This window comes from Asterias amurensis, chromosome 9 (assembly GCF_032118995.1).
Source record: "Asterias amurensis chromosome 9, ASM3211899v1".
NCBI classification, from domain to species: Eukaryota; Metazoa; Echinodermata; class Asteroidea; order Forcipulatida; family Asteriidae; genus Asterias; species Asterias amurensis.
In genome coordinates, this window is record NC_092656.1 from 22,937,890 (window position 1) to 22,963,603 (window position 25,714).

At 38.1% G+C, this 25,714-nt stretch overlaps 2 protein-coding genes across 3 annotated transcripts in view; one reads left to right on the forward strand and one right to left on the reverse strand.

Moving 5' to 3' along the window:
- Positions 1–10,319, reverse strand: part of LOC139942315 (phosphopantothenoylcysteine decarboxylase-like) — a 92,686-nt gene extending 82,367 nt beyond the window's left edge. For both annotated transcript variants that reach the window (XM_071939136.1, XM_071939135.1), the window contains exons 1-2: positions 10,260–10,319; positions 5,869–6,054 (exon numbers count right to left, since the gene is read on the reverse strand). In XM_071939136.1, coding sequence (XP_071795237.1) covers positions 5,869–6,030 — 162 coding nt within the window. In that variant the 5' untranslated portion in view covers positions 6,031–6,054; positions 10,260–10,319. The remainder of the gene's footprint in view (positions 1–5,868; positions 6,055–10,259) is intronic.
- Positions 1–25,714, forward strand: part of LOC139942368 (uncharacterized) — a 70,515-nt gene that overhangs the window by 32,268 nt on the left and 12,533 nt on the right. The window contains exon 2 of the mRNA XM_071939227.1: positions 22,108–24,660. Coding sequence (XP_071795328.1) covers positions 22,793–24,660 — 1,868 coding nt within the window. The 5' untranslated portion in view covers positions 22,108–22,792. The remainder of the gene's footprint in view (positions 1–22,107; positions 24,661–25,714) is intronic.

The following is a 25,714-nucleotide window of genomic DNA, read 5'->3' on the forward strand; positions in this document are numbered from 1 at the left end:
ATATGTGGGTAGAGACTATGAAGGATGACGAGGCTTTCTATGTGGGTGGGCGAGACATATGAAGGGTTGACTTGGCTTTCTACATATTCTACATGATGTAGGTGGATAGAGCCGTACATGTCATATAAAGGGGTGACAGGGCTTTCTGTGTGGGTGGGAATTCATTACAAGTTCTTAAGCATTGTAACATACATTTTACATCAACTGCAGTTTATTTCTAATTATTTCTTTTTTGTAATGAAATTGCTACAGGTTGTTGTAGAGAAACTACAGTCATCAAATAAATTTATGCTGCAGAACACCACCACCACCACCCCCACCCCCTTTCACCCTTTAAAACAAACAAAAAACCTTTATAAAACTACAAGTGTTTATTTCAAAAACAAATTTTGAACAAAAGATTTTATAATCACGTCCGGAGGGAAAGACAAAATCCGTAATCAGTTTACACGGGGTGCCGCAAAGGTGTTTATTTACGAGCATAATGGGGAATGACCCCAAGGCATCCATCGACTGAGAAATTGTATTCCTGTGGCCTACATGCGTCTGACCTCACATTACATGGCTGATGTTTCTGTTAGATATTCCCCGTGGGGATAGATGAATCTCGGGTTTGACCAGAATCCCCGCTAGAATCATTGAAAGCTTTTTATATGAATTAATTATCCAGCCCATCAGTATCACTGCGTTGAGATTAAAAACATAATTTTAAAGTCATGAAAAGTGTCACTTAGCAATAAACAATTTAGCCCAATTTCATACATGTACGTGTTTTTTAAAGCACAAAAAAATGTTAGTTCTGCTGAAAGAGGCACTATATTTGTGACACAAGTGATGTTATAGACCGAATCATAGATTTTATTTCACTTTTTAAAATTATGTTGCATTTTTTTAAGACTTTTGATTTGTTTTTGCCAATTTGACAAAATACATCAATGTAAAAGACTTTGCACTCTGAAAATAAATCACTTCTTAGTTAAATCCTGACTTATGTCATAATGTTAAAAAAAGAATTAATAATCAAAAATTTACCTTGCGTTACGAATAGTTTAAATTGAGGTTGCATGGTACAGTTATTCTTCGCACCCCCCCCCCCCAATACATATTCTGAGGCGAGGGGTATTCATGTTCATTAATTTATTAACTTGACACCCCAAGATGCCATAAAATACAAAGTGAATGCATGGTCAGTCCTTCCAAAGAAGATGTTCCTGAGGGGGTCAACTGGGTTTTTATAGTAGTTGAATATTGGTCAAGGCATACACCCACTAAAGAAGACAGAAAACGATACGGACAGAATGCTTGTGAATTAGGCTGTATCAATGATTCTGAATTTGCTGGTGCGGCGTAATAATACCTGTTACTACATGTCAGCATGTACTGTACATGGGCAGGATACCGTATGCTTCATCACCTGTAACAAGGTGACCCAGCACAGCCGATACTGAAAGATAATTTTCAGAATTATAGCCAACATCTTTACACAATGATATTGCAGAATAAGTTCGCCTAAAATAATACCCAATTACAAAACACAAGATCACTGATTTTGTCCAATTGTGAGTGTACTAGCCTGATGCTAAAACCACTGGCCTTGACCGGTCTGTGGTCCAACGCAAATTTAGAGCCATCCACAACCGTAGTCGCAAAATTTAGACAGCCCTTACTCTATAAAGATTAAAATGAAACCAAAAACATGTCATTTGTTTTCATTGATAAAATATTACCTTTATAAATTTGATCAGTCACAACAGTCCCTGGGATGAAACAACATGTGGCAGTAATCGAACGAAAAAACGCAACAGCTGTGTTACTCTACTAAACATTTACGTCAACGACAACAAAAATGAAGGAAATACATGTTACACTTCTAGGAATTAAAGACAGAGTCAGTTGTTGAAATGAATAATAAGTCCTAACATCATTTTGAATTCACACAAGTGCAGTGGAATGTAGGATTGCGGGAAAGGGGGGAGGGAGTGCTACACCACAACCTACTGAGCATGTACGCACCTGCTCATTGCCAAAAAAAAAACAGGACCGTTGGTCATCTCAAAAGTCTCCTGTTAGAACCTACATACTATAGATAATAAGTTTAAGGACTGTGTACTCCTTTTTCCCACAACATGTCACATGAGTACCCATATATGGTGTATACTGTACATCGTGCAATCAACCCTTGCAATTCACTGCCTGGAAAACACCTGCTTCTGCTTCAATTTTACTTAACCTATTCTTGAGCTACCTCTAGAGGAAATTAATTTTCACGGTGTCCTTCGGAAAGCGTTGTAATGGCCACCTATGTACTCTTCCCTTGAACCGCAATATTCTTTGTTCTCAGCTCAGGACACGTTCACCATGTAAACTACGTGAGCAACTGGGACGAGAAAGAATTTTGGCCCCGATCACATATGCAATTCTCACTGTTTGATTTGAGTGTACTGATATTGCTCTGAGTGAAGAGTTTATTTTAGTCAAGGAAACGATGCTCAGCTTCCAAGCGGGTTAGAGGGCTTTTTCATTTAGGAGTAGACAGAATTTGTGAATAGAATAATTATATACATACGTACACATGTACATAACCTTTTCCGTACGGAACTTGGATTTTTACAGGGAGCAATGACACAGCTACAGCACGGTCAACTGGTCAAGCCACAGTCATACATTGTAAAGGTGCCTTCAATCAGCAAGCCACATTGACCCATAGAGCACAGCAAGAGATCAAAAGTTGCTTGATTTGTGATTTTGATATCATCTAATTACAGATTATGTTTAAACGTGTACATTTGTTTTGTTTCTCTGCTTAAATGCAGAAAACAACAGTATACTAGAAACATGTTTAGTCACAGACAACTCACCCAGGAAAGGCAACCATTAATTACTTATTTTACCATAAATGCACTGACATCTTTGGTCATTGTCTACTTAATATTTGAGAAAAAAAAAGAAAAAAATCAGAGGACGCCAGTTCTCACAATGTTTTATACTATCAACAGCTCTCCATTGCTTGTTACCAAGTAAGTTTTTACACTAACAATTATTTTGAGTAATTACCGATAAGTGTGCAGTGCCTTTAAGCCGCACACTTAAAACAACACCACTGAGACCAGGTCATAAACAATATTGAACCACTATTGAACCACTCCCTTTGAAACATGTCCGACTACTTCCAAATCAATTTAATTCTGTGCACAAATGTATTATCCAGATTCTTCCCACCCCCGCAGAATTATAATTTGATCAAATGGATTAAATGACAGGCCTGTGAGATCTCACATGACTACTGACCATCACTAAATTGTTAACTACCGCAGTATTAAAAAGCATTACTTGATCAAATGAAATGTAATTATGTGTGTAAATAAACACTTATATTACTCACACAATACATTAAAACCCTTGCATACATGAGGCAGTGTGGCTCTGAGAACTCAATAATCCAATATCCCCTGCTGCTATAATGCATGTCACTCCGCACCAAATTGTTTGGATTTGAATTGTCCACATTATTAAGACTGGAATTTCTGGAGCTTTTTAAGCCTTTTATCAAGAAGAGTGGGTGAAAGAAATGTAAATAAACATGTAGGCCTAAAAGAAATCATATTTTCTATGAATACTTAAATGATTAAGCTGAGACCATCCAGCAAAAACAGGAGATATTTGTGGCCCAATGATCGAGACACAATAAGATTTGAAACAAAAAATCCATCTGTCCACTAAACTGAAAAATCAGATGTCAAGATGTAATCTCACATCTTAATTTAAAGATACTCTATCGGTTACTGTTATAAAGAATGAATTTAAGGCTTTATATTAACCAAAAGTTGTTATTGTGACCAAAGGTTCATGTTGCAGTGAAGTGAAGAGCTTCAAAAAAAAATACACACCAATCAGGATGTTGGAAATCTTTGTGATTTGTCTATCTATTTATAGTGTTTTTTCAGGGCTGAGCAATCCATTGCACTGCACTAAGTTCTGGCATGTCTGGTGGCAATGTCAGCTGGGTGTGGGTTCAAATCCGATCACGAAACTTGTGTCCTTATGCAATACACGATAATTGCCTTTTTTTTAACCAGAGGGGTAGTGAAGGCAGAGATAGTTCTTGTGATTGATTTAGCTTGGCTATGGTGTGCTACAATCCCCAGTAAGCTGTGCAGGGTTTAAGGAATCAAATAAATGGGCCAGCCAGTGACAAGGATTATAATGTTTGAGAATCATGAGCGTTAATAAGTGACATAACAATTACTCAAGATGATCAGTTACAGTGGGATCCAGTTTAGACATTTCTATGATTCTTAAAGGATTTGGGTACTTTTTCAAAATGTCCATAGATTTACAATAAACTTACAGGGTTTGAAGGTAATGATAGTGGAAAGCTTCCCTTCAAATATTACTTACTGAGGTGCTGTAGTTTTTGAGAAATGAGTAAAACAATGTCATGAAAATACGTTTGTACAAGCTTAATGATTTTCGTCTCATGAGACGAAAATTATTTTCATGACATTGTTTTTCTCATTTCCAAAAAACAACAGCACCTCAGCACGTAATATTTTCAGGGAAGCTTTCTACTATCATTATCTTCAAACTGTGTAAGTTTAGTGTAAATCTGTGGACATTGTGTTTTTGTCCTACAAAAAGTACATAGATCCTTTTATACAATTTACCAAGTAATTATAATCAACATTATGATTCAATTAGCAGGACTTGTATTTAAACATGTTAAATGGTTTCTAAAGTGGCTTTAGGAGTGTTTTAAAAAACATTAAAAACATTAAAGTACAAAATGTTGGGAACACTTTCAGCACCGTTAAGCCCATCTCATTGCACTGACCTGATATGATGTATATTTCCACTCACACCCCATTTTCAAACAATCAACGATCATTCAAAGTAAAACATTGTTGGACATTTGATCAACGAATAACACAGGCAAACATGAACTTGTCCATCTTTAAGTAATCTGAAGAGTGCAGACACACTATGTACGTACAATCAATATTGTCACTGCGACCAGTTCAATATCTTCTCCTAATTCATAGAGTCTATGTGTCACACCGATATCATCTATTTCTCTACAATTTCTTATCGTCACCGTATCTTTAAGCCGCAGGCAAGTGTTTGGAGTGGAAGGAGAAAGCAACCAGTTTCCATTTCAACTGTATGATTTTAGAATTCGGTCAGGCAAATCAGTTCTATTTGAGAATAAATTACGACCAAATTAGATTTCGATCAGCGAAGGCGAATGAATGAAGCTCTGAACAAAAACACAGACTTCCATTGGCATGTTTTCTTAAAGTTAAGTTCCCTGTTTTTTCTTTTTTTGACAGATGATAACATTTCACACATTTTACACATAAAAATACTTTAGTGACACCATGCACTCTGAACCAATACTTGCAACATGCACACTGTTTATACACGGCGCTGGTAAACTGGTCTTGATAACTCAAATGTTTCTTTACATACACATTAAAATTGCATGTTTGAATAAAATAACACTATATCACGATGTTCGCAAATACACACAGGGGACACTGTACGCTGCATATGCAGACAGTAGAAAGTACAACCTGACACAACGTTACCCCAATCATAACACAGATAATATGGAAAGCTTATTGTCAAAGCACATATCCAATGAAATCATTGTACATCCAATGAAATCATTGGGCTTGTAAGCCTAGTGCCAATCTTTATCCTGGCGTATAACGACAAGGGACCAGTCTACAAAAAAAGCTGCTCCATGGCTCATCATGCCCACTGCACACACATGGGATAGCTGTTTATTTCCAAAGTGTTATCGCTCTTTTACCTCCAAGATGCAGGGAGGATGACATCAATGCAATAAATCTTTTCTAATTATCTCACCTGCTCATGAGTTGACAGCTCTCGGACAAGTAGAGGGACTTTAATGGAAGCCACACTTCCTGTGCAGCCAACCAAAACATGAAATCTTCTTGTTGCCGATGATGTTGATGATGCTGCGGAGTCCTCAGACTCTGCCTTAAGTTTCTTCTTGGGCTGTTCCATCTCAACCCATTCTACATGAATTTCCTGTTGATGTTAATAACGTATTTGGTTAATCAGTACTTGTATCTCTGACAGTTAAAGTAGTCCCATTGGTTTTGCATGAGGCAGTCACACCACAACCCGATTTGCGACCACATTATCACTCTTTTATTCCCTTTTGATAAATTACATAGCAAAAATTATCAGAGGGGAAAATAGGCATGTATAGCTTGATAATACATAGTAAAGACAATGAAGAAATGTTCCATTTTGGTGGATGAAAATCATGTACAGGGAAAACCGATGCAATAAAGTAGGGACTGAAACCAATTCCACATCCCCGGCCTTTGAGAGGACCCGGCCATTTGGTTTAGCAAAGGACACTTCAAGTCAATGTGAAACTTCTGGAGGGGCACTTAAGGCCAAGAGCTGGGCAACAAAGGCAAATGCCTCCATGATTTCTGTTTGATTCCAGGCCTCCATGCAAAGCCCTGTCCGAGGCGAGACTCGAGCCTGGCCCAGGCTCTGGGTCCACATTGTCGTCATTTTCACATTTGCAATGATGGTCTCTAAAGGATTAATGAGCAGAAGGTTGGATGAAGGTGGGGTCTAAACAGGTCGAGGTATGGTATCTGGTAGTAAGGGATGGGAGAGATAAGCTGGATGGAGGTGTGTGGTTCATCAGGTGAACTGAATAGGTTCCAAACCATTGCCGAGCTAGGGTGGGAGGCTGGAAGCAATTACACTCAACATTTCCATCAATACTATATAGATCAGTATCCACGTATTCTACGTGCATATGTAAACAACTCCAGTCTCTAATTATAAAACCAATCACCCATGAAAATCAAATTACTTATTACTGCTCAACCTTGCCAAAGGACAGATACAACGGAAAATTAATTTTGTAACAAAAAAATTGATTTGCTTTTTTAATGAATGTCATTTTAGCGACCGCAATGTGTAACTTTGGATTTTTTGCATGACATGTTTGGCCTTGTGATCCACTTGAGTGGGTAAGTATAGAAGATGGTATTAAAGGAACACGTTGTCTTGGATCGGACGAGTTGGTCTATAAAAAAAGCGTTTGTAACCGTTTTTTATAAAATGCATATGGTTGGAAAGATAATTTAAAAGTAGAATACAATGTTCCACACAAGTTTGCCTCAAAATTGCGTGGTTTTCCTTTCCCTGTGCAAACTAACACGGTCGGCCATTTATGGGAGTCAAAAATTTATGGGTGTCATTACTTGTGAAGCCCGATGCATTCAGTGAAGATCAAAATGTTATGGGCGATATTGTTCAGCGAACGACTTCAACTGTTCCCAACGGACAGGAACACAAACTCATTTTCTTGTGCCGGCGGACTTCTCTCAGTCTCAGAGAGATGAATCAAACACCAATTGAAAGAAAACAGCCGCTGGGATGCATTTTACTTGCATAAAGGACTTCTTTTTAATTGTGCTGGGGAGAGAGATCCCTAAAGGTGTGCTTTTTAAAAGGTTGATATAAAACATCTAGACCAAAGTGCCCATAAAAGGTAATATGTAATCTTCTTCAAAATACATTCATTAGTTTTGGTTTTGAGTTCACAGGTTGTCGGCACCAATGCTCCAGATAAATGTTCTCCATTTAGAAAGTCTATACAATCCCAATGGATGACTCTCTCTGTTTATTTCATTTGCTCACTTTCCATTGTACAGTAACAACAATAATGCACTTCCCAATTTGTTTTAAAACCTAAACAAAACTGTTCACTCAAACATGTCAAAGTGAAACAAGACAATTAAAGGCAGGGTACACTTTTGATTTTTGTCATAGATTAGTATCCTCACTTGGTGTGTTGTCCAACAACTGCATGTAAAAATTTGGACTCCATCATAGTTGAAAAAAAAAAAAATTGTTGCGTGGGATTGTGTGCCTTCAGATACCTGAGAATGGCGTCATGACTGAAGCTTTCCTCAGATACAAATTTTGGGGTGGAAAATTACCCTTAAATTTACATGACTTCAAGTGTCGTTTCTAACGTTTCTTGTAATATCAACAGCTCTCTAGCGCTCTTTACCAATTAAGTTCTTATGGAAGTGTGGATGCCCATAAGCAATTAATTTTCCTGTTTAGCAATCATGGCTGATCTGTCTGAAGCTGTAAATTGGTTAGCACTAACTAAACAACGTAAATCACACTTTCACATGAGGCAATATCTCAAATCTCAAAGAAGATGGGGAACTATCTTCAGAAGGTCTGTGAAATACTATATATCCCCGAGCATTTGCAGTAATCAATCAACACCTGATTGGATTTTGTAAACTGCATGGCATTTGTACAGGTCTGCGTTTACTTTATTCAGCATGAAGTTTTTTTTTCTGATGCAGTGGTCTGGTTGTAGTGAATTTTGTTTAGTCACCCTCAGTTCGGGGGGGGGGGGGGCAATTTTGTTTAGCTAGTTTTGCCGACAAATATTGCTCAACAGTTTATGCTAAGCAAAATTAAGCAGGATACCTGCCACATGGAACATGGTTATGGCTGGTCTTTTTATTTAGGTAAGCAAAATTGTTATGCGCTTCAAGTTAATTTCCATGCTTCATCAGTCCGCTAAAATTTCCCCCAAGCCTTTCCTTGAAAATGATTTGAGGAGACATTGACTAATAAGAATGTTGCAATGAAGCTTGGAAAACCTTGCATTGGACCACAGTCAGTCTCAGCGTCAGACAATGAAACATAGGAGTCTCCATGACAGAATGATCGCAATTTAATAGTGTTTCATGTTCATCACCAATGTATGGTACATCATCAGTGTTGTAGCCACGGTGTGGGCAGTGCTGGGTGGGCCTGCCCAGAACCAATTGTGCCCTACGCACTCTGAGCAAAATACACTGTGCTACCCATCCCAGATTGCACTTCAGTAAAGCATTAATAATTTGGTAAAACTGCTCACCCTTGGTGAACTACATGTAAATTGGTTTTAGAGCCCACCACTAACAAACATTGGTCTAGCTTCAACACTGTGCATCAATATCCGTGAACAAACAGCTCCCCAAATTAGGGTTTGCCTTTATTTTGTTCAGTGTCTCTAGCCAGCAGGACCAGTTATAGCTTGTCTTGTCGTTTAACACTAGTCCATAAGCTTTAGCACGTATACTCTCTATATGGATGCTTTTCAACACAACTAGGCATAGAATGAAGTATGGTATGGGTTCAATCCATGCATTTTGTGCAAAGGGGATGAACATTAATATGTAAAAGCAACCCACTACTGTACAATATAATAGTCAGCTTCCTCCAGTTGTAGCAATTGATCGTATCGTTATGATCTTGACAACTTGCTCGTTCTCAAAGCGCGCACAATCTCTCATTATCAGTCGGGTTCTTTCAATTGTTTAATGATCGTAACATTATTGATAAGTGCTTGGGAACGCCCCCCCCAAAAAAAAAAATTAAAAAAAATACCATTATTGATAAGTGGTTCGGAACCGAAAAAAAAAAATTATCACAGAAACTATATGTCCAGACTTACTTAACTCAATACTTGCGATATCGATATCGTAACCCTCCTCCCGACGGCGTGAGGGTTACGTTATCACAACTACTTACTCATCTGCTCGAGCCTCAACACTCAAATCAACTCAACACAACACAAACAAAATCACAAGGTTGTGTGTTCGAATCCCCTAGTCATGTTAGTAGCTAACTGCTGATTTCACAATGACTAGAATAAATATTGTCGTCTAGTTTCTGAATCACAACTTCTTAGTTTGTGTAATTCATAATCATAGACGTTAAACCAATGTTTGTATGAGAGAGATTGGCTGTTGCCAGGTTGGTGTTTATAAAATAACTATAAATATCCCTTTGTTTTTGTGGGAGTTTACATTTGCCGAATTCCCTTGTTGATAATGATGATGGGAAGATAATTCAAACAGTCAATTAAAACAAGGAGTTCGGGCAGGCAGAGCAAGTTTGCCTCATGTTATGTCATGCCATTACACTGAATAACATGCATGCCCCCTCCTGTTTGTGCACACTTTAATCGTGTCAATGCAGATATTGTGCTAAAACTGTATGGACAGCTTCGTTCGCCATTATGTCGTCTGCACTCAATCATTGACAATTGAAAATTAATTTCCCTTCAGCTAAGAAACACTCCATACCGTTATTATCAACCAATTAGTACTCATGCAGGAAATGTCCGTATTAGTAGAAGTAAAACATGTTGAAAGAACGTTACTGCTGGTTAAAACCTTACTTACAGACGATTTTCGCTCACGATTTTAGTGGGGATGTCACGCAGTTCATGTTGCATGTGTTCGTTGTACACAGTATGTGTGTATCACGGTGTGAATGCAGCATGCAGTCACGAATGTCAGACGATTGAGGGCGCTAGAACATTTAGTGGATGGATGAAAGTTGGGTCAACTCAGAGGGGTAGGGAAACGGGTTGGCGCAGTGGTGTCTTGCATCGCCCCCCCCCCCCCCCTCCTCCGGGAACCCGGTTCGAATCCTGCCGGGGGCACTATGTGGATTGGGGTTTTCAGTCCCTACTTGACTTCGTGGGTTTTCCCTAGAACAATTCTCTGGGCTTTCCTCCCACTTCTAAAACTGAAATTTCTTCATTGTCTTCTCACCTTGTAATAAAAGGTATAAAGTATAAAGGGTGAATGAGGGTTTTTTCTTCCTCTTTAGGCCTAGCGAGGGCCTAGAGTTAGGCTACAGTTAAAGTTTATAGGCTTAAATTTATAGGCGTAACAACAATATTTTATGGTATTAAATCAGCATACGTAAACATACCTTGAATTCGATGCAGACACCGATCCTTTGTGTACATTACGTCATTTGAGTGGGCCGCCATCGTCTAGAGGTCAAAAGAAGGTTTTCCATCGGCATGGATGGCGTATCCTGCACCGCGCGCCGAACTTGCGTTTGCCATTTTTTGCGTCATAGTTTTGGCGGCAAAACGACGTCTAGGTCTGTGCTATGCGATTAAAGAATATCGCTCGTTCTCGCGGCAGGCGCAGAAACTCCTAACTGTTATATTTTAGTAGGCCCTAGACACTTCGACTACCTGCACCGCGCGTCGAACTTGCGTTTGCCATTTTTTTTTGCGTCATAGTTTTGGCGGCAAGACGACGTCTAGGTCTATGCTATGCGATTAAAGATGTTTCGCTCGTTCTCGCGGCAGGCGCAGAAACTCCTAACTGTTTTAGTAGGCCCTAGACACTTCGACTACTTTCAATACGTCCATGAACTTAAAGTGAAACAGTCTCTAAAATAAAACTCAATTTATTGATGACTTTCACACTAGTTTTAAGTCACCCGAAGGTAGTCTACCTACTTTAATGTGGACTCACTCGAGATGCACATTATTTTCACAAACAACATAATAAAACAAAACAAAAGCAACCCAATATCTGGCTGCACAGAGCTTCCATAACAAGCTACCCATCGATGGAAGAATATTGTATCGGTGACTTTATTGTCGACTTTTGCTGAACACACATTATTATAACGAAACAGTTTCATCTATTCGATCAATATATTTAAATGATACCAATATCTTGTTCCGTAAATGGTGACCATTTTCGTGCATAAATTACGTGCACACAAATAACTTTCCAAGAAATGAACAGTAAAAAAAAATACAGTTTGACTTTGGGGCAATTTTTTCAAACTCTACAAAAAGTTCGTCTTTTGTTCTACACTGGTTATTTATGGTCCTGATAATAATAATATACTAATAAATATCCACATTTGTTAAAACTTCTAAAGCGTTATGATTCTTGAGTTGACGCAGAATCCTGATTGGTACGTCCATTGAAGCAAGATGAGGCACACGCGACGACGTAATGTTTTTAATTCCAGTTTCAAGAGCGGCTGATGATTATTCATGAGTTGACGCTGAATCCTCTCAATCACGATACTGATTGGTGCCTCCATTGAGGCACACGCGATGACGTAATGGGGTTTTTTCGTTCGCACAAACGCTCAATGACGTCACGTGTAAGCGTAAGACTTTGTTGTCTGACTGATTGAGTAATGTTTGAGGCTGTTTGTAAAGGTTCTGTGGATTTAATTGTTTTAATTTGATTAAAGTTATAGCAAGAACCCCCAATGTGTTAATTGACTATTTATCACACTTCCTCCTTCAACCAATCAAACTTCGATCGTTCAATCGATTCAGCCATTTCATTTCCATCACTCAATCACTCACTCGTGTCAACAAGCTTGTTATCACTCCCAGATTGTTTACGACTAAACTAGGCCTAATTAGTAAAACTTCATAACATAAAATTAAAATAAAACTCAAAACAAAAAGCCTTAAATTTTAAGAAGGAAGATGATAAAAGTTATGACCGTATTACAGTCCCACAGTTTGCACGAAGAGTGGCCATAATAATATACACACCTACCCTCTCTCCCGAGGTATAAAGGTGACAGGAGAAAGAAAAACAGTGTTGATAGATTCCTAACATAGAAATTACCACTTACATGTACCCACATAAAGGTAAGTGAAAGGTTGAATGTGGTTTTGAACAAAATCACGGACTTATTCCCAAGATGAGGAACATTGAAATACTTGGCAAAGGAAGACGAAGGTATAGAACCGAGTTTGAAGTTTTTGACACAGAAAGGAAAAGTTGTCTGCATGAAAAAGTAGCCAGACCACCCGTTCTTGAGGATAAGGAAAACAATCCTTGTCAATTGGAGCAGATGTGATGTACAACTTGGCAACGAAGACAGGCGTTTCTCCTTTAGCGATTCCATCAATTACATGGCTGCCTTTGACCGAGTTCTTAAGTTTACATTACTTATTATTTTAATTACCTACGTTAGTTTATTTAAATGTTTTTCACCCACTTACACACGAAACCCATCTCTTTCCACTCATCTGATGTCTCGCATACGTTTATTTTAAATTTATATTAAATTTCTTAACTAAAATTTGAGATGTTGTTTTTTGTATTTCTTAGCGTTTTCATGACTGTTGCAAATTTAAAGTGTATTATGCTTTGCAATTCGCTTGGTCGTCTATAGCAATAGTTTAAAATGTCCGGAGGGTGGATGCAATTAAAAAAGTATTGTCCTTGACATTGTCATTACAACTGGCATTTCTGCTGCAATTCATATCCATAGAAAACTGTTCACTGCAGTGGTGTCCACGGTGTATGTCACTTCCAGCTTCTCCTTTGCAGATTTGCTTGCTGTTTTTACTTCATTATAAATAGTACAAGTCTTGGTGTAAGACATTCCTCACTTCCATAATGTCCAAAATGTGATTCACCTGTTTCTTGTTGGGAAATAACTTTTCCTTAAAATACTTAAACAAACTATAAAAAATACACAATTTAACATAATTTTTTTCTTTTTCAAATCAATATTGTTATTGGTTTACTTGAGTCATGATTTGCTACTCCTTTCTCAACGATGACTTGGTGGTTTTATGTGCTTACAGTAGACAGTAAGCCCTTTATTCCGGTGAAATGTTTCAAGTCAGATATCCATTCCATTGAGTTGTGTATCATTGTCTTGAATATGAAGCAAATTGCAAGTTGTCCATTTGCGAATCTTGATGATTTTCTTGAAGTTTAAATCCATTGAATAGTTCCATCGATTTGACGAACTGGTCCATAAGACATAAAGTTATTGCCAGCTCTTCATTGTTCCTTCACCCTGTAACATTCGCTTGGCACACGTGTTGACGATGAGTTGTGTTTATATGAAATTATGTTTGACTGAGTGATCTTAGTATTGATTTAAAATAGTTAATAGTAAACAATTTATCTGAATTAGCGAATACCCACCAATCAACCAAACATTCACACTTCACATTACTCCCTATTTTTACGTTGATAAATATTTCTAAAAAGTAAATTATTATTTGAAACTGATTAGACATTGATATGCCTATTGCCTATTTTGCTTTTTCCTATTGCATAAAATGATATTTATATAAATAGACACGACGCAATGTAAACTGTTTAGTTAGACAAGAAACACTTGAAGCAATCTACATCAGTTCCTCAGACTTTTAGTTTCTTAAACAAACAAAAAAACTCTCATAAAAATGAACTTAATCTCTGTATAGCCAAGAACCCCATGGAAAGAAGACAAGGAAGGAAGTTTCAGTTTTAGATGTAGCAAACTCCAGAGAATGAATCCACGGAAAACCAATGCAGTCATGTAGGGCACTATACAACCCACATAGTTCCCCCAGTGGGATTTGAACAGGGGCCCTATGAGGTGGAAGACGACGAAAGATACCACATACGCCATCCCTTCTCATCTTCTCCTCAGGCTGTAGACTGAAAAGCAAAGACGCTTTTAAAGATCTCTAACTTAGCCCATGTTTCGACACCACAGAGACCATTGTAACCCAGTTAAAATATTATTCTAATCAATCTAGGGTACAAATTATACTTTTTAAGAACTATTTATAAGCTTAAAGTATTAATTTTATTTATTTGATTATACAACAATGAATAACTTTACTCTTTTATTGATTACAATGCCACATTCACATTCCCATCCTTCACTCCATACATAATTTAGTTATCAATTTATTTAAACAGAATGATAAACAATTTGTATTGTTAATGGGTCTTTTCGTGTATGTGGTTTTGGGTGTTGTATGATGTGTTGTGATTGGATATAAGTTTCGTAGCGGAACGATGGTTATGCTGTCCTCATTGTTCAAAACGTTCCTTTTTATTTCCTAAGTTGTTCATTATTTGTATACATACAAATGTTTTCTCCTTTGAAAATCCAGGCTGTTTCCATGTGACAAGTGTGCCCTCGACGTTACGGTCTGTGGATCTAACAGACATAGCGATTGTGATGGCTCAATGTCTCTGAAGAGTTGTAAACATTACACATAATGTTCTCTATAGGCCTGTGCAACAATAACACAATATTCACTTCTTCAAAGTTGTGACCAAGAAGTTGAAGCACAACAGTATTTCAAAACTGCATACTAGTTTATGAAACACAAACTAAATACCAGAGTAAAAAAAGGTGTACACGAACAGTATGTGTCTGCTCTAGTTTTGACACACAAGTAACATTACTTTTGTTTCGCTTGTTTTACCTTAACTAAAAAGTCGGATAAGCACTTGGTAAAGTCACAATAATGTTTATTGGTCATCCTTTCTCTCCAGGGTGTGGTTAAAGATGCATCCACACGATCACTTCGTGTGGTAAATGACATAATTCACATTGACGATCCGTTGGTTAACCTTTATGGGCGTGGTCGAATGACACATTCACATTGATGATTCTTTGGTTAACTTGTAAGGGCGTGGTCGAATGTTGCGTCCACTTCGGTTGTTGGCTGTCTTTGACGAGCGTGGTACATATGCGCATTGATGATTTCTTGGTTGGTAAGACGAACAACCCATACACGGGCGTGGCCAATTTGACACCGATGCTGGAGATATCTTTTTGGGCGTAGTGTCATAGCGTGAAGATTTCTGACATTGCGGTCGGAGTAATGTTTAGAGTACATCATTGAGACATGATAACCGCGTCTAATTTTGCATCTTTGAATATGCAAGGATTCATATTGTCCAAAGCTGCGCATTAGCAATGCGATGCATTTGCTGTTGTAACTTGAATGAATGTTTGTTTTTGAGTTTTATGTTTGGTGGACATTTTTTTATTTATCTAGATTTTATTTCAGTATTTATGCAAATTATTTAACTCAAGTTCCATTTTATAATTTGCAACCTATGCATCCATCTCACATCCATTAATACACTCGTTATTTAATTCACTCCTCATTTATGTATTACCTAACTATTAATCAACTAGTTATTTACTTGCTATCTTATTTAGTTATACATACAATATAGTGTATGATTCTTTTTAACTTTTGAAAGGAAAAAGTGCAATGCAGGTCTCTTCCAAAGTAATGGTCCTGGTAGAGTTTATCACGTCCTTTGCCGTTGCCGTTTCCATGTATATCCCTGGCTCAAGTTCAAAATATTGTTTTATCCAACCATCTTTATCTTTGTTGACACGGGCATGTGTCAAAAAATGATTACTTTATCCTCCGTTGTCTTTTCTAAAGCCTACCATCCAATGTTTACGGTATCCTGTATTCCAATATTCGAAAACACTCACCTTATTAATGACAAGGCCTAGGATTCGGAAGTGAATGGAAGAAAAGGGAGAGAAAATGAATATAAATTGAGAGTGAAAATAGATTGTGCACCATCTATTTTCTTTCTTAATTCTTATCCATCAAGATGGGTTTTTCAAGCACAGGAGGTTTTGTGCTTTAAGACAGCCCAAAAGAATCTTTTTATGAAGTTAAAGGAGTGTCACTGATACCTTGGGGTGAAAAAAATTACCAGATAGAGTATAAGTAGAAAACAAATCTTCACAGTGTAGAGCCTACATAGTTCTTCATATAACTTACGTTTACATCATAGACACAATATTACTACATTTCATTCACAATGTACCCACACAGTATCACCAGGGTGAATAACACTGTCATAATTGTTACCGTTACCCATGACAACTGACAGGTGCACACACTTACCTTTGTGAGGCAGGTACTTATTTCTATACCAATGGGGACCTGAGTCAGGGAAGTTAGGGATGGTAGGAGTCAAAGAGAGTAGAACCTTTCGTTGACATCAAAAGGGGAATTATGAAAATAGATGTTGGATATTTAGTTGAGGATATAGTGAGATGACAGCACAAAGAAACTGTCATTCGTTGTTTCTCACATCGACCATTGGGGACAAGAGACATGGATGAAAGAAGATATTTCTAAGTAAAACAACAAATAAAACAATAAATATATTAACAAATAAACATATAATTTTCACCATAGACTACACTTATTCAATTATTACGCTTATTGATATACCCGTTTGTTAACTACATGTACTTACAAAAACAATAATTTAACTTAATGTATAAAATACAATATATCTACAAGAGTGGGAGACACTCATGAATACCCATACATGTACACAAACTTACCTTAAATCGATTTCCCTGATAACGACAAATGGTGATGCGGGACTGCATCTTAGACAAAGAGATACAGGGTCAACAGATAGAGAGGAGATTTTTTTTTAAAGATAATACAAAAGAAAGGATTTTCAAGATGAGATGTCATCACAAAGAAATTGTCTCGTAACTATTGCTCATCAATAGGTCAAGGACAAAATACATATGTGATGAGAAAGGAGGAAAGGGTCAGAGGACATACAAAAAACAACACCAATAATTTACACCTTAGACTACATTTACTCATTTACCATGCTTACTGATATACTTGTACCCTATGAACTACTTACAAAAAGATTAACCATCACTAAACTTATACACAGAACACACCTAAGAAATTACCAGAGTATGACCTAACAATTTGTAAATATTTCTGACACTTACTTCGGTAACCATGAATGTACAGAAACTTACCTTGAGCTGTTTAATTCTGACAACAAATATTGTCATGAAACTGCATTTTAGAAAATAGATTCAATTCAAGGGATATAGAGAAGAGAAATTGTATAAGAAGTTAGGAATACCAAGGAGTGAAGACATCCCACAGAAATCGTCTCACATAAGTACAAGAATTAACACGTAGGATGAGACTGGAATGTTCAAGACAACAACTTTGTATACGAATAAATAAATACAAAAATAGGGCGTAGTAGTTTGCACCAAAGACTATACTTGCCCAGTTTATGCTTACGAATGTACAAACCACTTAATAATAATCATGACATTTATACCTCGCATTTTCCGTACAAAAATGATCAAAAGCACCTTACAGTGAAAATGATACGATGAACTAAAATAATAACATGGAGATTACACAAATATTAAACACTAAAGACATAAGAAGTTATCAATATTTCGGACACTGTAAACATACCCATACAAGACACTTACCTTTTGTCCTGGGATGGGGAGTGTGTCTCAGAAGACGTGATTAAGGGTCATAGAAAAAGAGATTATCTGAGATGAGGAAATAAGAAGAAGTCTTTGAAGGGGGACTGTGGGTAAGAATTTCCCAGTTGAAAAGAATAACCCTAAAAAGTATTACAGAGTAATAAAAACAATCGAATGTGATTGCTCCTATTAACAATCACAAACAATTTTTTTGTTACTTGTAAAAACTTAATTAAACTTGTTCCATAATTACCTTCCCTAAAATTATAACCCCACGCAGATGCAACAAAGCAGGATATATAGTGTTTAAGATAGAAAATTACTCTTTATTTGAACCAGATTCAAGTGTTTACTCACCTTTTTAGAATATCTAAATCCATAGGATTGGGACTTTGTAAGATATAAGGGGAGGGGGCTACCGGCATTCTTCAACAAGAGACTTGGTGGCAAATACTACATAAAAAATTCCAATGTAAGAATCAACACAAGAAGAAATGTTGATTAAGACAAAGAACAGAGAGAGAAGGGCCAGCTGGGTCTTCTTGACCTCAAGACATCTATGGTAGACCACCAAAATTTCTTCAAATAAGAGAATAGATGGTGGCAAATACAACCTGAAGAAATCTCAAAATATGAATCAACAAAAGAAGATTGTTGTGTTGATTAAGACAAAAAGCTAAGAGAATGAAAATAACAGCCGATTCTTTATGACCTCAAGACATCAATGGTAGACCACCAAAGTTTCTTCAAACAAGAGATGACAGATTGTGGTAATTACTACCTGAAGAAATATCAAAAGTAAGAATCACCACAAGAAGATTGTTTTGATGGTTAAGACAAAGAGATAAGAGAAAGAAAATAACAGCCGATTCTTGATGACCTCAAGACATCTATGGTAGACCACCAAAGTTTCTTCAAATAAGAGGATAGATGTTGGCAAATACTACTTGAAGAAATCTCAAAAGTAAGAATCAACACATGAATAATGTTATGTTGATTAAGAACTAACTCCAGCTGAGTTCTCACATTGAATCTGAAGATCCTTCCATGCCCTTAAGACAACAATGGCCGACCACCTTATGCAAATGTTGCAAACAATACTTCATCTATCTACTTCAACATTAGGTACTAAAACATAGAAAACTTCATGATTGCAAACAGGTGAATACCTAATCACACCGAAGAATGATTACCTTTGGTGAGTGTAAATGAGACATGATAGAGACCACAGCAAGAGAATACTGTGCATTCATGATCTCAGATCCAAGAAAGATGAAGAGTTTTTTATTAATCCACAAAAAAAGGCAACATGGACATGAGTAAGGGCATCAAAAGAGGGGGGAAGACCTTCAAAGCAAGACTTTGAAATGTCAGAATTTGAAGAAAAAAATATACTGGTGTGAAAAGAGAAATGGTATTAGTAAATAGACTAACAACTGTAAGCCTACAAAAAACCTTAATAACTATATACTTTTTAAACATTTTTTTTCATATTTTGTTGGTTTATTTCAAAATAATTTGTGTATGCCTATTCACTATTTTATCAATAAATAATCAATCCCTCTCGAGGAGGCTTTGTTCATCCATTACGTCAATCATTCACTCTCTTGGAACTTGAGTTTAAAACTAAAGACTATTTTAGGCTAAGCACCCAATTTATTTTCTCCTATATATTCTTACTTTCAAAAAGACTAAATTTTTTAGTTTGTAAAACTTCATTTAATTGCATTAAAAGTATAGTGTGCATGATTTAATTGGTCGTTTGGTGGATTGTTTGGGTCTGTAATGTTGGTGATTGGTTTTGCCTTTGCATCGCATCGCATTGTGTATAAACAAGTTCAAATGCTATAAGGTCAGCTGTATCACACAGTCTTTCAAAGTTATGCAATTCAATAGTCCCTATAATCCAATTAGGTGCATGAAGATCAATGTAGTTTTCCTCTCTTCATCATCTCCTTTGAAAATTGTAATACTATTTCAGTTCCGAGCGAAGTGGTTGCTCTTGCAGAAAGCTTTCAGTTCGTGAGTGAACAGGTGTGTGCAGTGCGAGTTCAACAATAGCTGAGATAGGGACACCACGTTCCAATTTAGGCTATATTTGGCTACACATTTTGTTTGAGTTAATTACAATGAACATGTATTTTATAATGATAACACAGCTAAAGTTATTCTTACATGTTTTAAGCATGTGGCTCCGCAAAATTGTGCACAATATCATAGGCCCTACGTTAATGTAATAGGTGAATTAAAAGATCAACACAATATAAAACAACACATTTATTTTCTTTTTACAATAATATACCCTTTTAAAAACATGTCATTCTTTATCATTCATTTTTATAGTTTATCTGTTTTAAAAATGTTCTTCTTTATTTGCAGTATGCATTGCTTTAATTTTACAATTTGTTGCTAAACAAGAATTTCATAGCATTTGTTCATATTTTTGCTTAATTAGTTCATTTTACTACCAGCACAGAAACTTGAGAGTAAAAGAAAACTACAGTTTTAGAGGAATTTGCTTGTGACTCTGTGTACACATTAACACAAGTTGTACCCTCACCCTTTTTCTCTTACATTAGATTTGCAGTAATAAACTTTAAAGCAATATCTCTAAAAATTGATGAGAGTTGTATTCCCTACTAGAAATACTGACTGAGTACTGGTGGTTCTAAAAAGAACCGTTTTTTGACTCATTGACTCACCCCCTCCTGGTCAGGCTTGACCTTGTCTTGAACTCGACACAATAGTTCACCCAGGGTGACAATATTCCTCATTCTGCTAGAAGTCAAAACTGTCTCTCTTGTTGCACAAAATTTGTGGGAAGTTCCAGCACAAAATTCGCCGTCAAGGTCAACCAACATCCAGAGTCTTTGCTCGCAGTTGCACGGCCTCGCCGTCTCGAAGAAGTGCAAGCCACCGCCGTGCCTTTGCACGGCCGTTGGCGGACGGCACAAGGACGAAAGGGCGACATGGTGCAGCATTTTCACTTCCAAAATTCAGCATTTTTACTCGTCCAGTTCCAGCTTCAAACAGTTTACATTTGGTCTATACCATTTTAGGCGTCCACTTGAATCCATGGCTTGACTAAATTTTGCAAAATTGGGAAAATGTCCGTAAATTTTGACAGCGAAATACGAAGGAGTCACAAGCTAATTACATTCGTTTTACATGTGTTAGTTACACCAAATTATAAAACAACCAAATTGCCTTGGTGGACCGTTTGCTCATGATTATATTTCTACGCGAGGTGTTTACTTGTTGACAAATGTAAACAAAATACATTATAAATAAAAACGAAGAATATTTTCTTGAAAAGTAGCACAAATAAAATAACTCATGAAAACTACATTGCGTTTGTCTTTCCTTTTCCAATTTTTAAACAGCAAAGGCGCACTTACTTCACCGGTGCGCGGAAGGATTTTAGTGTTCTACGGTTGCGGCAATGTTGTCCGTGAAACTTGGAGCATGAGAAGCGTATATAGCACATTGGTCGGAAGTGTATATTATATTTTGGTTGATTTAAAGAAAAAAAGCTTCAAAATATCCATGTTAATAGTACTGTACTTATAATTCTAACCTGGCACCAATGCAACAGCCAAATTGTAATTATATAAGCAAAAGCTTTTACTAGCATTTAACAAACAAAAATAAGTATTTTTAAACCGACAGTATCCAAGGGATCGTAAGACATGGGTTGACAAAATACTCATGTGCTGAACTGCAGTTGGTTGCCTTCTAATTGCATACTAAAGTTGCTACGTGTGACAAGGTCCATACAATCTTTATCAAACAACACACAAAATAACTTCGCAGCAACTTTTCTGAGAACTTGTAGCACTAGACTTCTAAAAATGTTGAAAGGCGGTTTGCAAGATAAGTTTAATTTGAACTGTAGATATGTCAAAATGGACTCGTTCATCTGGCGTCGTTATCTGACGTCCATGTACACGCCTGTGTGTGCATTGTCCATGGCACAGTGTGGAAAGGTTGTTTTTTCGTTCTGAAACAGAATCGTCTGTCCAAATTCGGTCACAGAACACATCAAACAAACAAACATCTTTGCAACTTCGATTAGTGTCACATCAATAGTAATAACGTCTCTGAAGTACCCCTCTCCTTTACAGCTCGTTCCCTTGTCATATTTGTAAGCCTACTAAACAGTGATGTTTTATTTGTTTTCTCTCTCAGGGGTAATGTTCATTCCTTACAAGTCGGCCCAACCATGCACGTGTCCTACATGCACCCCGAGCAGCGTGTGTCGACGTGATTTGCCTGCCGTCCAGTTTGGCCTTTCCCCCCGGGTGAGACACGTTGCTGGAGAGTCGGCTTCGTATAAAGGAAAGAGCTGCTGTCATTGGATCACGTCTCATTGAGAGTGCTAAAGTAAATCCGACGTGAGTTGTTTCTCGTAAACAGCTCACTGCCTGATCGCTCATATACCGTGTGCCGCTTCTTGTGTCGGCATTCTATTCCGTGCTCTGTATCCCAGACTTGGACTGCATATTGAAGGAAACGTGGGGATAAGACACACGGATGCTTCACATAAATTCTTAAAAGTGTGCAACGACACCGAGCTGCGGGGAAAATACAAGAAGAACTTTTGCGAATTTCAGGAAAAAATGTGAAGCCAATGTTGAAGCATAGAACCACAAACAAAACACCCTCTACTGATGTTGTTTTGTTAAACAATCATTCCAAACTGTTTCTAGGTATGTACTTGTGTGGTTTGTGGTGCGTCTGACCAGATCAAATTCGTTGGAAAATGTTTGCTGGCGGACTATGGCAGGACCCACTATTCCTAAAAAGTGACTGAAATCCCAAGCATTGTTTTCATATAGGAAAGTTGCCCCTGGCAAGGAAGGAGTGGTCAAAAATGGCTTCACAACGTTGGTGGATCAGCACCATGTTTGTTCTTGTCACCACCACTGGCTTTCGGGGGCAAATCCCAGGTACCGTCGGGGCGTACGTACCCCGAATATCAAACGCTCTCTCCGAATTCCAGTACTGTCTAGAAGACTGCACGTGTAACGATTTCTCCCAGTCGGTGACATGCGCGAACCTCGGACTTCCGGACATCCCATACTTGTCCGTACGCAACAACACCCGTGCTCTTTACCTACATGGAAACATGCTACAACCCCTGACAGGGCAAAGCATTCGGAGGTTTCGTCAACTTCGCCTGTTGGATCTTTCGGATAACCACGTTTTCTCCATTAGTGGTGATGCTTTTGAAAACCAAGGCAAGCTGGTGAAGTTGAGTCTGAAGGGGAACAACATGACTGTAGTTCCCGTGGGGGCGCTGTCCAAACTCCGGGCGCTTCGAGAGTTGGATCTAACACACAATCGCATATCGTTCTTGAGTCCGATGAGCTTCGTGAATCTGACCAAGCTGCAGAATCTCTCCCTTGGCTGGAACGAGATACACCTAATCAGCGGGGATGCATTTATTGGAATGGACTTACTTCGCATCCTGTCTCTTGAGAGCAACTTTCTGGACGAGATGCCGATTGGATCATTGCGGGGCTGTAACAGATTAGAACACTTCTACGTGTCGAACAATAACATCGGTACGTTCGTCAATGACTCGGAGACCCTCAGTCAGTTTAGCGCACGGAGCTGGTTCGAGCCATCAGAACCAACCAGACTGCTGACGCTAGACCTCTCACACAACGTCATTGATATTCTCTCCAGTTCGTGTTACCAGGGAATGACCAGCTTGATTTATCTGGACATGACCTTTAACTTCATTCGAGAGTTCCAACTGGATCTTGTCGAAGACCTGGTTTCGTTGGATGCGTTAAAGCTCGGCAATAACCCGCTGAGTACGTTACCACCAACCCTGCTCCTCAACATGACCAACTTGATGAACATTGAATTCCCAAACTGTGAGATAACGGAGATACCCCTTGGGTTTTTTACGAATCTTACTCAGATACAAACAATCGATTTTACAAATAATGGGTTATCGAACGCTGAATTCATGCACGCGGTTCACAAGTCACCCTACCTCAGGCACTTGTATCTCGGGAGGAACTCACTCACGGAATTCCCCGCTGATGGCCTGACTGGGTTTTTTAATCTACAAATACTGGATCTTTCTGAAAACTCTTTGACAAAACTGCCAAATTTAGAAGGTTTGGAATCTTTAGAAACGCTGGATGTATCTGACAATTTCATATCTAGAATCGGACCGCATGCGTTCCGCGATACTAGAATTGTCCACCTTGATTTCGCTCGCAATGAAATAGAAAAAGTATACGAATCTACATTTAATGAAATTCCTGACCTTAAAGTCGTCAAAGTGAAAGGTAACCCATGGGTTTGTGACGAGTGTGGGCTTCAGTGGACGATGGATGATCCAAAATACTCGCACTTGATTTCAAGGCACATTCTGTGCGCTTGGCCCACGGGTTGGAAAGACACCAAATTCCTAGATCAAGTGATGTATTATAACTGGCGATTGCCCGACTGCACGAGTCGCCCGAATAGACAGAGTGTATGCAACCTGATAGCGGCATGGTTGGCCGTGTTGGCCGCCGTTGTTGTGATATTCTGGGCGGCAGTTTTTCACCGAGCACGGAGAAGGTTCCGAACGAGGAAACCAAGACAGCGTTTTCTTCTCTTCAGGAATCCGAACGACACCAACGCGGGATCAACCTGTACAACTGGTCATTCCAATGTGCGCTTTAAAGCACTGGACTCGGAAACAGAGAGTCTGGAAGACGACGAGACAACTGTATAGTCAACGTGTTTGTCAAAACCTTGAAATTAACAAATATTCACAAAAATATGTAACATAATTGACAACTTCATTACATTTCAAAAGGCACTGGACACCTTGGGTAATTGTCAAAGTCTTTTCACTTGGTGTATCTACACATGCATACAATAACAAATCTGCGAGCATTTAAATGCAATTGGTCGTCGAAGTTGCGAGAGAATATTGGAAGAAGAAAAAACGTTGTCGCACAAGTTGTTTGCTTTCAGATGCTTGAATTCGAGACCCCAGCCGAGGTCTCGAATTCAACTCAAATACTTTAGTTGGAAATTACTTCTTTCTCAAAACTATGTTACTTCAGAGGGAGCGGTTTCTCACATGGTTTTAAACCTATCAACAGCTCGCTAATGCTCGTTACCAGGTAGGTTGCTATGCTCACAATTATTTTAAGTAATATACCAACAGTGTCCAGTGCCTTTTATAAGATGTTTGGACTATTAATATTTCAACATCAGTGGACATTTTGAAAGAGTGTCTTTTAGCCACGGTCGATTCTTCTATTTAAAATGAACACGATAAAGAGACCTGGGGTCAATTTCACAAAGAGTTAGGACTAGTCCTAAGAGATATCAAAAACGTACAGCTAGTCCTAAGCTAGTAACTCGTCCTAACTCGAGGGGTCTGTTTCACAACGATAGTCCTAACTTAGGTCTAGTCGTGGGACTTAGGGGTTATTACAAAAGGCTAGTCCTTAGATAAGACATAGTCTTATCTCTTCTTTGAAACCCACCCTGGTCCCAACTCCATAAACAGCGGCTCCAGAAGAAGAACTGCTCAACAATTTTCTGCGTAGCTGGAATGAGCAGGATACAGTCAAAAATTATACTCCAGTGACATTGAAGTTTGACTGAACCTCATATGGCAGCCAAAATATGTTGTGCTAAGCTACTTTCATTGCGTAAGCAGCTCAAGACCAATACGCTTTCAGCTCTCAGCCGCATCATTATTAATAGCGGCTATGTTTTGAATTTTACATTAAAAATACCGCCTTTAAAAACGTAATATTGAATGTCGCTG